This window comes from Salvelinus namaycush, chromosome 21, assembly GCF_016432855.1.
Source record: "Salvelinus namaycush isolate Seneca chromosome 21, SaNama_1.0, whole genome shotgun sequence".
NCBI lineage: Eukaryota > Metazoa > Chordata > Actinopteri > Salmoniformes > Salmonidae > Salvelinus > Salvelinus namaycush.
Genome location: NC_052327.1, coordinates 5,691,219 through 5,705,548, shown reverse-complemented (window position 1 = coordinate 5,705,548; position 14,330 = coordinate 5,691,219). Strand labels below are relative to the sequence as shown.

The window sequence follows — 14,330 nt, the reverse complement described above, 5'->3', positions numbered from 1 at the left end:
TTTCTCTAGACTGTTGACATTCAGTGGAAGCTGTAGGAACTGCAAGCAGGTCAATTAGAAATCTTGATTCCCAATGAAAACCCATTGAAAAGAGTGACCTAAAAAAAAAAAATCTTGTTTGTCCTCGGGGTTTCGCCTGCTAAATAAGTTCTGTTATACTCAGACATGATTCAAACAGTTTTATAAACTTCAGAGTGTTTTCTATCCAAATCTACTAATAAATATGCATATCTTATCTTCTGTGGATGAGTAGCTGGCAGTTTAATTTGGGTATGCTTTTCATCCAAACATGAAAATGCTGCCCCCTACCCTAGAGAAGTTAATGCGCATCTACTCTGAGTGCATTGTAACGCATTGCTCATCTGTTACATGTCATATCGCTGAGTATCTGTTTAATAGACCATAGAGTTCAGTGTTTTTCTTTTTTGCCATGGAAAATTGTGTATCATGGTGTTGTGACAATAATAAACCAAAACCTCAAGGGATGTTTTCCAGCACGTAGATTAACCCATAAGTCTAAGCCTGTGGAGGTGGGGTTCTACTAAACTATATGTAATTGTTTTAGGGTCATACCAAGGATCATTTAGCTATTTGATTTTGAATTTTAAGACCCCTTGAAGTGTCAAAAGATATAAAAAAATATATATTTGATAAAATAATTTTCGGGCCTTGTTTTAGCCCATACAAACGCATAAAAAAAAGATTCACTACGGGAAACCTCTTTTTGTTGGGGACTATCTCTAGCTTAAACTGACAGGTTTTTATGGGGTGCGGACATCGACTAGGGGTTTAAGGTCAGTCCTGGACTGAAACGCTATTTCAATGGAGATTCTCCATTGACAATGCTTTTTAGTCCAGGACTTTGCAGAAACCGGCCCTCACAGTTTTACTCGTCATGTCAGTCAGCACATAAAACAAAGTCCATTCAATTGTAATTTCTCCTTTCTCTCCCTGCCCTCCACGCTAGTTGTCAGATAGACTGGCATAAGGGGAAGGATGTGACGGTGAAGACCATTAAGAAGAAGCAGAAGCACAAAGGCCGTGGCACTGTCCGCACAGTCTCCAAGCAGGTGCCCAACGACTCCTTCTTCAACTTCTTCAACCCCATTAAAGGTGAGAACACACCACAAACTAGTCTATACACCCTTTGCACATTTTGCTCCCTTCTATTTAAATCTAAATGTGGATTAAATTGGGATCCCCCCCCCCCCCCCCCACTGATCTACATGACCTACTCCACACGTTCAAAGTGGAAGAAAAAATGTATAGACGTTTTTGAAAATGAAGATGCATAGGTCTTCACACCCCTTTGAAGAAGCACCTTTGACAGCAATTACAAATCATTTTGAATACATTTCCTCCAACTTTGCAAAACTCATGGGGCCCCATCTATCTAATTGTTCTTGGCAAAATTGCTCAAGCTCATTCAAGTTGGTTGAAGATCATTGATGGCAGACATGGGAACAAGTCACAATTTTGCTCTCGCATTAAATCCGAAGTAATAATAGGCAAGTCTCAAGTTCGAGAGCTCAGGTCAAGTCTCAAGTCCCTAATTTGGGGTTTTTGAGTCAATGGGTAAGTGTTTTATACCAATTTCAATGCCATTTTTAAGAAAGGTAAGTAATATTTTCTCTTTTCCTTATTCTAGCCTACTAGTACAATACATAGACTTATGTAAAACTTCACAGATCATGAAATAATAAATGTTTCCTTGAATCATCATTACTAATAGAAAGCCCATCCAAATGATTTACAGCTAGTGTTGATGGTACAGTGGCTTGCAAAGGTATTCACCCCCCTTGGCATTTTCCTATTTTGTTGCCTTACAACCTGGAATTAAAATAGATTTTTTGGGGGGGGGGGGTGTTTGTATCATTTGATTTACACATGCCTACCACTTTGAAGATGCAAAATATTTTTTATTGTGGAACAAACAAACAAGAAATAAGACAAAAAAACGGAACTTGAGCGTGCATAACTATTCACCCCCCAAAGCCAATACTCCAGCTCTTTCAAGTTGGATGGGTTCTGCTGGTTTACAGCAATCTTAAAGTCACAACACAGATTCTCAATTGGAATGAGGTCTGGGCTTTGATTAGGCCATTCCAAGACATTTAAATGTTTCCCCTTAATGACCTCCTTGCCTGGTCTGTGAGTTTTGGTGGGTGGCCCTCTCACGGCAGGTTTGTTGTGGTGCTATATTCTTAGATTTTTTTTGAATGCCTTTAATGGTGCTCCGTGGGATGTTCAAAGTTTGTGATATTTTTTTATAATCTAACTCTGATCTGTGCTTCTCCACAACTTTGTGCCTGACCTGTTTGAGCTCCTTGGTCTTCATGGTCCCGCTTGCTTGGTGGTGCACCTTGCTTTGTGGTGTTGCAGACTCTGGGGCCTTTCAGAACAGGTGTGTGTATATATGCTGAGATTGTGACACTTAGATTGCACACAGGTGGACTTTATTTAACAAATTATGTGACTTCTGAAGGTAATTGGTTGCACCAGATCTTATTTAGAGGCTTTTTTGAAACAAGTAATTTTTCGCTTCACCAATTTGGACTATTTTGTGTATGTCCATTACATGAAATCCAAATAAAAATCAATTTAAATTACAGGTTGTAATGCAACAAAACAGGAAAACTGCCAAGGGGGATGAATACTTTTGCGGGCACTGTATAGCTACATTTTGGCTGACATTATGAAATCTCCAATTGGAACGAAGTGTTCTTATTTACCCCCTGGCCACTACATGCGCGTTGAGGTCTGTGGTTGGCTGAGATTAAACATTCACGGAGACTCTTGCTCAGAGAGCATATTTTCAAGCGACAAGTGTTGAAAATATAGGATAGTGTTCTATTTTTCCCCTTGCCTTTCTGCACCTTCTGGCGCAGTGGCACTAGGCAGAGCCAAATGTAATGGTCATTTCCCATGTGATTCTCCGTTTTGAACAACGGAATTGCATGTTCACTGTAATGACAGAATTTAACAGGAGAGGAAGGTGGTGCTGCTCTTTTGGGAAATCCAAGTCTCTCGACTTACAGCTCAAGTTAAGTCCAGAGTTATTGACGCTGAATTCGAGTGTCAAGTGTTTATTCTTTTTGCCAAGTCGAGTAGTACTCAAGTCCAAGTCACGTGACTCGAGTCCACAGCTCAGATTGATGAACCGCAATGTTTGAGTATTGTCTCTGGTTTTCACGTAGATTTAAGTCAGGGCTGAGACCAGGGCAGTGGCGTTAACTGTCATGCAAATAACTGTAGTTAACCGTTAATTAACATATACACTTTTAGCATCTCCTGGCTTCCACGCATAGGTTACATGCTACTGATGCAGACCTTTGGAACATCCGTTTTAAAACGTCTAATAAATCCATGTAATATAGCCTACACCATCACAATATCCGTGATTTTAGGCAAGTCTAAATAAACATTATGATATGAAGTAAATGTAGCCTATTTCGGAAGAACAGAATAGCATATTCTGAGTCTTAGGCCCCGATTTGGCTATGCGATATGGCTGTGGGTTACAGTAGTTCATTTAGCAGATAAGATTTGCTTATAATTCCCGTGGCATTATTTTATAGTCAAAAATACAATTGGTCAGAGCTGAATAAAATGGCAAGGACATTTTCCACAAACGATTTCAGAGGGAGTGCACACATGCAGATATTCTATGTTGATCGGTTAACAAAGTGATCATTTGAAAAAGGTCCTCCTAAATGCTTAATTTTGTTACTTATACAACTTTAGTTGTGATACAAACTGTAGTCTATACCTTTTGATTTCTAATACATTCTAAGGCTGCATGATGCAACTAATGATTTGAAAAATGTCACAATTTGACCAGCACTTGATAACATTCTCACATCTGACTGTTCTCAATTTAATCGGGTCTATACATATAGCCTACTAATGTCATTTTTTAATTCAGAATGTCCCACAAAAAAAACACCTGTAGCCTGCAAATCCACAGGTACACCTCCAATTGACTCAAATGATGTCAATTAGCCTATCAGAAGCTTCTAAAGCCATGACATAGCTTGGAAAATTCCAGAAAATTGTGTCATGCACAAAGTAGATGTCCTAACCGACTTGCCAAAACTATAGTTTGTTACCAAGAAATTTGAGGAGTGGTTGAAAAAATAGTTTTAATGACTCCAACCTAAGTGTATGTAAACTTCCGACTTCAACTGTAGATCCTCTAGATACACTTTACAGGAACATTATATATATATATATATATATCACTGTACAGGAACATGATCACTATATACAGGAATCAAGTAATATTTCAACCAAGAACACATGAACTGCTACATGATCCCATCTGCACACACACACACTTCACATGGAGACACGGCCCTACTGATTGCACTGAGGACGTTTTTTTTGTGACCAACTTTTTATTTCATTTTGTCTTTTTTTGAGGTTCAAAAAAACATTCAAAGAAATGCATACAAAGATAACCCAAGCCATTCCACCCCTCAGTCCCCATCTACTTGCCCACATCTTCCCTCCCCAACCAGAAACATCCCACCCCGCCTAGCATCAGGTATATTTCCGACTTCAACTGTATCAAGGAGTATCAGAAATTGCTGTCTGTCTAGACAGAAACTTTGAAGTCAGATTTTGCAGTAAAAATTATTCCGTAGTTGGTGTTTAGCCTTTGTAGAGCAGAATAGAAAGCTGGTGGGCTATCAAAACTCTGTTTTCTCACACAATTCCATAGCCTATAATACATGTTGCGCAACATGGGCTTTTAGGAACACTTATTTCATTCCATGCATAAACCAGCTGCACATCAAACTCAATGTTAGGGCTATCATGAAGTGTTTGATGTGATTATCCATTGCATTTGCATTGATGTCAGAGTGATTAGAGGGACATTAGGACCTGATGGAGGGGCAATAGAGCCCTGAGTACCAGGCCATTAGGACCTGATGGAGGGACAATAGAGCCCTAAGTACCAGGCCATTAGGACCTGATGGAGGGACAATAGAGCCCTGAGTACCAGGCCATTAGTACCTGATGGAGGGACAATAGAGCCCTGAGTACCAGGCCATTAGCGACTGGCCGTTAGCAAGTTTGGAAGGCTACTAATGACCATCAGCGGCATCAGAGCGCAGATTTGGAGAAGCATAGTTACCGTGACTCAAAGATCACGTGGAACTTGACGGTCGTGACTCGTGACTGCCGACAACGTAACAGCCCTAGCTGAGATTGGACCAATAAACACTCATCACTTTGGAAACTCTTTCTGGTGTGTCTTTGGCCTTATAATTTGGGTAAATGTTACCCTGAAAAATAAAACTCAAACCAATTGTAAAGTCTTTAAAAGACAGAGGTAGGTTTTCTTTTAAGGCAGGGATTGGCAACTATGATTGGGGTGGGGGGCAACAAACAAATCTCAACTAGTCGAGGGACTGCAGTTGCACCGCCGCCACCAATAATACATATTTTGCCATGCGGTGTAGAGAATGTTTGTTTTAAAGCAAGTTTGCTGCCACTCTACACATTTTGCCATGGAGTGGAGAGATTTTGGAATTGTATGTCGTGTCTTTGGCTATGCATGATTAAGTGATATGACATGCTATTCTATAAAATCATTTCTCTGTAATTAATATTGCTTGATGTAATTAATATTACCTGATTTAAGCTAATCAGTTAAATGTAATTAACCAGAAAGTCGGGCCACCACGAAATAATGTTTATAGAGCTGTTATCTTCCGAATAAACTCTTAAAGACCTAGTAATATTTAACCTCAATAGCAGTCAATATTTAATCGTCACCTTAGTCTCATCTGAAAGTTGTAAATTCTTGGTTATCTTCTCGAACCCTGGCTAACAAGTTGAATCAGCAATACAAAATTTGGTTTAATTATTTATTTACTAAATACCTAAATAATCACACTGGATCATACATTGATTACAAATTATGTCAAAGGAAAACGGCCCTAGCGGATGGAACAGATATGACGGCTGGTTACACAAAGAAAGGGGGTTGGGTTTTGAATGAAAGAGCGGGAAGACTGAGACGGGCCGTAGGCAGCCATGCTTTCGTAAATACAGTATCTTATGCATTCTAAATAACCGCCCGTTTGGAAAAGGAGAATGCAATAAATATTTACCCTGAGCTGCGCTTCGATTGGTTGGTCGGAGGCCGGGTTGTCCTTTGAAGTATGTCTGTTGGTAGAATGGATACTTGGTAGTACATTCGTCGTGTGGTAGAACAAATACTCTGTCCATCCTCTCCTAGCCCAAGTCTTCAGTTGCTGCGCTAACGCAACGGCTAGGCGGTATCACTTCTTTAGTGAATAAGAGTTCAAAGTTCATACCAAGTTGCCATACTTTAAGCTCATGCTATATTCTGTCTGGTATAGTCGAAATTCATCCTTCCGGCGTGTAGGTCGTCACCTTCACGTTGAAATTCGATGCTAATTTTGTTAGGTTCTTGCTGAGGTTGGCTTAGTTCTGTAGGTGGTCTTTGTCCTTTCTACGTGGGGATGGTAAGTCCTCACGTCCTTGGAACAGGAAGTTCAATTTTCGTAAAGTGGCTTATATTGGGTTGGGAGAGGGCCGTGTTTCATAGTTTACAACCAGTGTCTGTTCACATGGGCGGGGCCACTGAGTTGAGCATATTTCACTCATGAAAAACAATTCTCTCATTTAGAAGCTAAAATTACATTTAATCTTTTCACAAATAGTTTCATATTTAAATTGCACAATTCCATGTGAATCTGATAACTAGAATGTGTAGACTTTCCCAATATACAGTTTGTCGTCCTAGTAATAATGTCTCAGACGCCAACTGATCTGACATCATATTCATTAAGTACCATATTTTCAACTGGTTGGATTACCGAAATATGGTTCAGTTTCCCACCTTTTGATGTTACCAGACTCTCCATGTTAACAAAAAGATGTTCAATAGTCACATTGGTAGAGTAGAGAGAGGAAAAAGGGGAAAGGTATTTATGGGGGTCATAAACCTCCCCCAACAGGCCAACGTCATGACATGTATAAGTAATTTAATGCAATTCTACAAATTTCTCCATGGTGCGGAGACGGATGTTTGCGGTTTTAAATATGACATCGGAGTGAGAATGACTAGCGAAATCAGTGGGTGCCCCCCGGGCGGTAATTTCTGGCCGCTAGATAAACTTCTATTCTAACTCGCAAAAGTGAGTTGAGACCCCGACTGAGTAAAAAATATGCTTAACAAAAATCTAAACGCAACAATTTCTAGTATTTTATTGAGTTACAGTTCATATACCATTACACATTCCTTACGCCCTAATCTATGTGGGAATACAGATGCCTTAAAAAAAAAAGTAGGGGTGTGGATCAGAAAACCAGTCAGTATCTGGTGTGGCCACCATCATGCAGCGCAACATCTCCTTCGCATAGAGTTGATCAGGCTGTTGATTGTGGCCTGTAGAATGTTGTCCCACTCTTCAATGGCTGGATATTGGTGGGAACTGGAACACGCTGTTGTACACGTCGGTCCAGACCATCCCAAACATGTTCATCGGGTGACATGTCTGAGTTTTCAGGCCGCGGAAGAATTGGGACATTTTCAGCTTCCACGAATTGTGTACAGATCCTTGCGACATGGGGCCGTGCATTATCATGCTGAAACATGAGGTGATGGCGGCAGATGTATAGCACAACAATTGGCCACAGGATCTCCTTTACGGTAGCTCTGCATTCAAATTGCCATCGATAAGAAGCAATTGTGTTCGTTGTCTGTAGCTTATTCCCGCCCATACCAAAATCCCCCCCGCCACCGTGGGGCACTTGATTCACATTGTTGACGTCAGCAAACCGCTCGCCCTCAGGACGCTATACATGTGATCTGAAACACCCCAAATACAGGTGTGCCAAACTTGTAGCGTCATGCCCAAGAAGACTTGAGGCTTTAAACGCTGACAAAGTTGCTTCAACAAAGTGCTGAGTAAAGAGTCTGTATGTAAATGTTTCATTTTTTTATACAGTTGCTACAATTTCTAAAAAACAGTTTTTGTTTGTTATTGTGTGTAGATTGAGGGGGGGAAACTATTTAATCCATTTTAGAATAAGGCATTAATGTAACAAAATGTGGAAAAAGTCAAGGTCTGAATACTTTCCAAATGCACTATGTACAGTACCAGTCAAGTTTGGACACGTACTCATTCAAGGGTTTTTATTTTTTGCTTTTTTCTACATTGTAGAATAGTGAAGACATCAAAACTATGAAATTACACATGGAATCATGTAATGTCCAAAAAAGTGTTTAACAAATCAAAATATATTTGAGATTCTTCAAAGTAGCCACCCTTTTCCTTGATGATAGCTTTGCACACTCTTGGCATTCTCTCAACCAGCTTCACCTGGAATGCTTTTCCAACAGTCTTGAAGTCGATCCCACATGCTGAGCACTTGTTGGCTGATTTTCCTTCACTCTGTGGTCCAACTCACCCGAAACCATCTCAATTGGGTTGAGGTCGGGTGATTGTGGAGGCCAGGTCATCTGATGCAGCACTCCATCACTCTCCTTCTTGGTCAAATAACCCTTACACAGCCTGGAGGTGTGTTGGGTCATTGTCCTGTTGAAAAACAAATGATAGTCCCACTAAGCGCAAACCAGATGGGATGGCGTATCGCTGCAGAATGCTGTGGTAGCCATGCTGGTTAAATGTGCCTTGAATTCTAAATAAATAAGTGTCACCAGCAAAGTACAATCACACCACGTCCTCCATGATTCACTGTGCAAACCACACATGCAGATCATCCATTCACAAAGACATGGCCGTTGGATTTTAATTTTTTTTATTTGGATTCTTCAGACCAAAGGACAGATTTCCACCAGTCCGATGTCCGCTGCTTGTGTTTCTTGGCCCAAGCAAGTCTCTTCTTATTATTGGTGTCCTTTAGTAGTGGTTTCTTTGTAGCAATTCGGCCATGAAGGCCTGATTTCATGCAGTCTCTGAATTGTTGATTTTTAGATGTCTGTTACTTGAGCTTTGAAGCGTTCATTTGGGCTGCAATTTCTAGCTCTAATGAACTTATCCTCTGCAGCAGAGAACTCGATCTTCCTTTCCTGTGGCGGTCCTCATGAGAGCCAGTTTCATCATGGCGCTTGATGGTTTTAGCGACTGCATTTGAGGAAACTTTCAAAGTTCTTAATGTTCACTTGACTGACCTTAATGTCTTAAAGTAATGATGGACTGTTGTTGCTCTTTGCTCAAGCTGTTCTTGCCATAATATGGACTTGGTCTTTTACCAAATAGCCCTATCTTCTGTATACCACCACTAGCTTGTTACAACACAACTGATTGGCTCAAATGCATTAACATCTTGACCACATGTCTGTGTACATGCAAATTAAATGTACACACATGTTATTCAATCATTGCACCCACACTGCTCTCGTGCCTCAACGAGCATCTGCGTGGCCAGGCGCTCAAATTGAAAAGGTTATATTTGTGACGCTCAGTTGTGCTGCAAGTCCGGCCTCTCCCATCTCCTCACTGGTGTTTAGGAGCATGTACACTCGTGTGTGTGATTGAAAGATGAACTGACCCAGTCGGTTGTAGTAATGCACCGTAAAGTTTTTTGCCAACCGCCATATAAAGTTCAAATAAGTAAATTAGAAGCCTGAGGAAGGAGGAGAGGTGACAAAAAGGTAAACCAAATTCCTTTCTCTTCTGTGGATTGGATCAGTATTTCAGGTAAAATAACAACCCAATGTTTATCGCAGGACATATTAGCTAACAGCAAGCTAGCTAAATTGCCATAAAACATTAAACATTTTCGACCAGTCCCCAAATTAATATAATTGGTTCAGAGTTTTGATATTTCAACCTGCGAACACGTGTGTCTAGTTTGGTCAGCATGTTAGACGGAAAGAAATTCCACTTTTATTAAAGCACACCTGTTAATTGAAATGCATTCCAGGTGACTATCTCATGAAGCTTGTTGAGCGAATGCCAAGAGTGTGCAAAGCTGTCAAGGCAGTATAACATTTACTTTTATTAAACTTTTTTTCTATAGGTGTTAATTCATAGTTTTGATGTCTTCACTATTATTCTACAATGTAGAAAATAGTAAAAAATACAGACCCTGGAATGAGTAGGTGCCCAAACTTTTGACTGGTACAGTCATACATAGTCGTGGCCAAAAGTTTTGAGAATGACAAATATTCATTTTCACCAAGTCTGCTGCCTCAGTTTGTATGATGGCAATTTGCATATACTCCAGAATGTTATGAAGAGTGATCAGATGAATTGCAATTAATTGCAAAGTCCCTCTTTGCCATGCAAATTAACTGAATCCCCCAAAAACATTTCCACTGCATTTCAGCCCTGCCACAAAAGGACCAGCTGACATCATGTCAGTGATTCTCTCGTTAACACAGGTGTGAGTGTTGACGAGGACAGTGCTGGAGATCACTCTGTCATGCTGATTGAGTTTGAATAACAGACTGGAAGCTTCAAAAGGAGGGTGGTGCTTGGAATCATTGTTCTTCCTCTGTCAATCATGGTTACCTGCAAGGAAACACGTGCTGTCATCATTGCTTTGCACAAAAAGGGCTTCACAGGCAAGGATATTGCTGCCAGTAAGATTGCTCCTAAATCAACCATTTATCGGATCATCAAGAACTTCAAGGAGAGCGGTTCAATTGTTGTGTAGAAGGCTTCAGGGCGGCCAAGAAAGTCCAGCAAGCGCCTGGACCGACTCCTAAAGTTGATTCAGCTGCGGGATCGGAGCACCACCAGTACAGAGCTTGCTCAGGAATGGCAGCAGGCAGGTGAGAGTCCATCTGCACGCACAGTGAGGCGAAGACTTTTGGAGGATGGCCTGGTGTCAAGAAGGGCAGCAAAGAAGCCACTTCTCTCCAGGAAAAACATCAGGGACAGACTGATATTCTGCAAAAGGTACAGGGATTGGACTGCTGAGGACTGGGGTAAAGTCATTTTCTCTGAATCCCCTTTCCGATTGTTTGGGGCAACCGGAAAAAAGCTTTTCCGGAGAAGACAAGGTGAGCGCTACCATCAGTCCTGTGTCATGCCAACAGTAAAGCATCCTGAGACCATTTCATGTGTGGCGTTGCTTCTCAGCCAAGGGAGTGGGCTCACTCACAATTTTGCCTAAGAACACAGCCATGAATAAAGAATGGTACCAACACATCCTCCGAGAGCAACTTCTCCCAACCATCCAGGAACAGTTTGGTGACGAACAATGCCTTTTCCAGCATGATGGAGCACCTTGCCATAAGGCTAAGTGGCTCTGGAAACAAATCATTGATATTTTGGGTCCTTGGCAAGGAGACTCCCCAGACCTTAATCCCATTGAGAACTTGTGGTCAATCCTCAAGAGGCGGGTGGACAAACAAACTCACAAATTCTGACAAACTCCAAGCATTGATTATGCAAGAATGGGCTGCCATCAGTCAGGATGTGGCCCAGAAGTTAATTGACAGCATGCCAGGGCGGATTGCAGAGGTCTTGAAAAAGAAGGGTCAACACTGCAAATTATGACTCTTTGCATCAACTTTATGTAATTGTCAATAAAAGCCTTTGACACTTATGAAATGCTTGTAATTATACTTCAGTATTCCATAGTAACATCTGACAAAAATATCTAAAGACACTGAAGAAGCAAACTTTGTGTAAATTAATATTTGTGTCATTCTCAACTTTTGGCCACGACTGTACATACAAACACACAAGTATGTTGACATCCCTTCAAATTAGTGGATTCCGCTGTTTCAGCCACACCCGTTTCTGACAGGTGTGTAAAATCAAGCACACAGCCATGCAATCTCCTCAGACAAACATTGTCAGTAGAATGGTCTTACTGAAGAGCTCAGTGACTTTCAACGTTGCGCCGTCATAGGATGCCACCTTTTCAACAAGTCAGTTCGACAAATTTCTTCCCTGCTAGAGCTTCCCTGGTCACCTTTTTAAGTGCTGTTATTGTGAAGTAGAAATGTCTATATTAGCAACAACGGCTATGTGGCGAAGTGCTAGGTTACACAACTCACAGAACAGGACCCCCGATTGCTGTAACGTGTAAAAATGGTCTGTCCTCGGTTGCAACACACTACCGAGTTCCAAACTGCCTCTGGAAGCATCCTCAGCACAATAATTGTTCGTCGAGAGCTTCATGAATTGGGTTTCCATGGCCAAGCACCTGCACACAAGCCTAAGATCACCATGCCAAATGTTGGCTGGAGTGGTGTAAAGCTCGCTGCCATTGGGCTCTGGAGCAGTGGAAACTACTCTCTGTAGTGAGGAATCACGCTTCACCATCTGGCAGTCTGACAGACGAATCTGAGTTTGGCAGCCAGGAGAATGCTACCATAGTGCAGACTAAAGTTTGGTGGAGGAGGAATAATGGTCTGGGGCTATTTTTCATGGTTCAGGCTAGGCCCCTTAGTTCCAGTGAAGGGAAATCTTAATGCTACAGCATACAACTACATTCTAGATGATTCTGAGCTTGCAACTTTGTGGCAACAGTTTGTGGAAGGCCCTTTGACAACAAGCGTACCCATAACATGCCACCACATTACTTGAAAATATGTAGGGTCAACTCTGTGATGTTGGATTTGCCCCAAACCTAAAATATTTCATTTATGCCAAAATGTTTATTTCTGTGCGGTCTTCACTTACAGCGTTGTTTCGTCTGTGGGTACACGTGGTTATGGAAGGGGGGAACATTGCCAAATGTTCCGTTCTTCACAAATTGAACTGTCAGGCCTCTGTCAAAGAATGGTCCCCATTTCAAGCTAATCTAGCGGCCTTTCTGTGTTTCTGCTATATTAATTTGGAAGTGGGGCTGTGTTGCTGCTAAGTTGTTGCCACCACGCCAACTAAATATTTCTACCGCCGCTCTTTAAAGATACTAGAGCTTTCCTCAGCCAACAAGACGGCTGACAGCAAAATCAGTTTACTATTCAATTGATCAGCTTGTCGCATTCGATGCCAAGAACATAATATTCCTCTCGAGGCACTTTCAAGTTGACTGCCATATTGAGAGAAACATGCATTCGGATAAACCCAGTCATTGCACAACATTCTTAATGCAATCATGGGAAAAACACAGTTTTGAAAGAAGATTTGATAGCCACTCCTAAAAATGAGACCCGCACAAATAACACAAAGGTATCCATGCTTCAAAGGTAAGATGCATGGGTACCCATTTAAAGGTTAACTAAGCATGCAGAAAGCAAGATTTTCTCTTCAGGCCATGTGTAGCATACAGTAGTTTCTCTGCGGTTGTTCAACACAACCAGCAGGTGGCGGTAGACTCTCACTCCTGCCTGCTGCACCCTGATCCTGGCAGTGGAACGGCTTTCCCCCAAATACTCATTCTGCACAGACTTCAATGTATCATATTGATCTGGTTACTAAGACGGCAAGCACTTCTTTAGGCATTTTAAATATCTCTGGATGTGAATTTTGATTAGTGAGTTTAAGATGCTTTTCGTAATAATGGAAAGTGCTTTATAAAGTAGGCCTAAACGTGGTATTATATTTATACATCTGGAATGCGTCCGTACTTAGAGATATGCAGGACAGGGGCTGCTCACATTGCCTCTTACACAATGACTGTCTATTCATGGTTAGATGTGTTATTCACAGCCTGGTCTGTGTAGGCACAGTCTCTGTTGTGGACTAGAATCAGACTTCTGTCCGACCATACGTTGGACTTCAAAGCTTAGCGTGCGTCAAAGACGTGAGCTTTCCATTCTTCGCCAAGGCCGGAACTAAACAGTGTGCTTGTGCGACCCGAGATTTTGTTTTGTTTACTTAGCTACAGCTCATTTACACATCACACACACCTCCAGTTTGGAGTTCTTATTGTCTTGGTGAAGAATGGAACACACACAAATACACACACAAAAGTGTGTGTAAAACCAAAGGTGGTAGGACCATGTAAGGGTGCCCCAACTAGTGCGTCTATATCACTGTCACAAGGTGATTTGCATACCTTAGGTAATCTGAATGAGTAAAAAAAGCACCTTTTTATTTGAGCTCTTGACTCCCATTTTCTATCTATTAGTCAGCCCTTCCTTTCAAACATGCATGCACCAATCCTGAATCCTCACCTTCAAACTCTGAATACCTCTTTGGTGTATCCTAGGTGTGTGATTGGTAGATATTAATATTGTAGCTCAGGTGTGTGCCCTCAGGGTGGGGCCTGTGTAGTCAAGTCTCTGAATCCGCTATCTCTCAAACAATAGATCTAATTTGTGAAGAAAAATACATAAATTGTACACCTCGCCCTCTCAGACTCACTTCCCGCCCTTCAATGTAAGCCAGCATTTAGTTCAATTCAGTGTAGCCAAAATG

The 14,330-nt window shown here is 41.4% G+C and overlaps 1 protein-coding gene across 9 annotated transcripts in view; it reads left to right on the top strand.

Annotated features, from left to right (window-relative positions):
* Window positions 1-14,330, top strand: part of nap1l4a (nucleosome assembly protein 1-like 4a) — a 60,444-nt gene that overhangs the window by 21,751 nt on the left and 24,363 nt on the right. For all 9 annotated transcript variants that reach the window (XM_039017081.1, XM_039017078.1, XM_039017076.1 and 6 more), the window contains exon 9: window positions 968-1,113. In XM_039017081.1, the coding sequence (XP_038873009.1) occupies window positions 968-1,113 (146 nt within the window). The remainder of the gene's footprint in view (window positions 1-967; window positions 1,114-14,330) is intronic.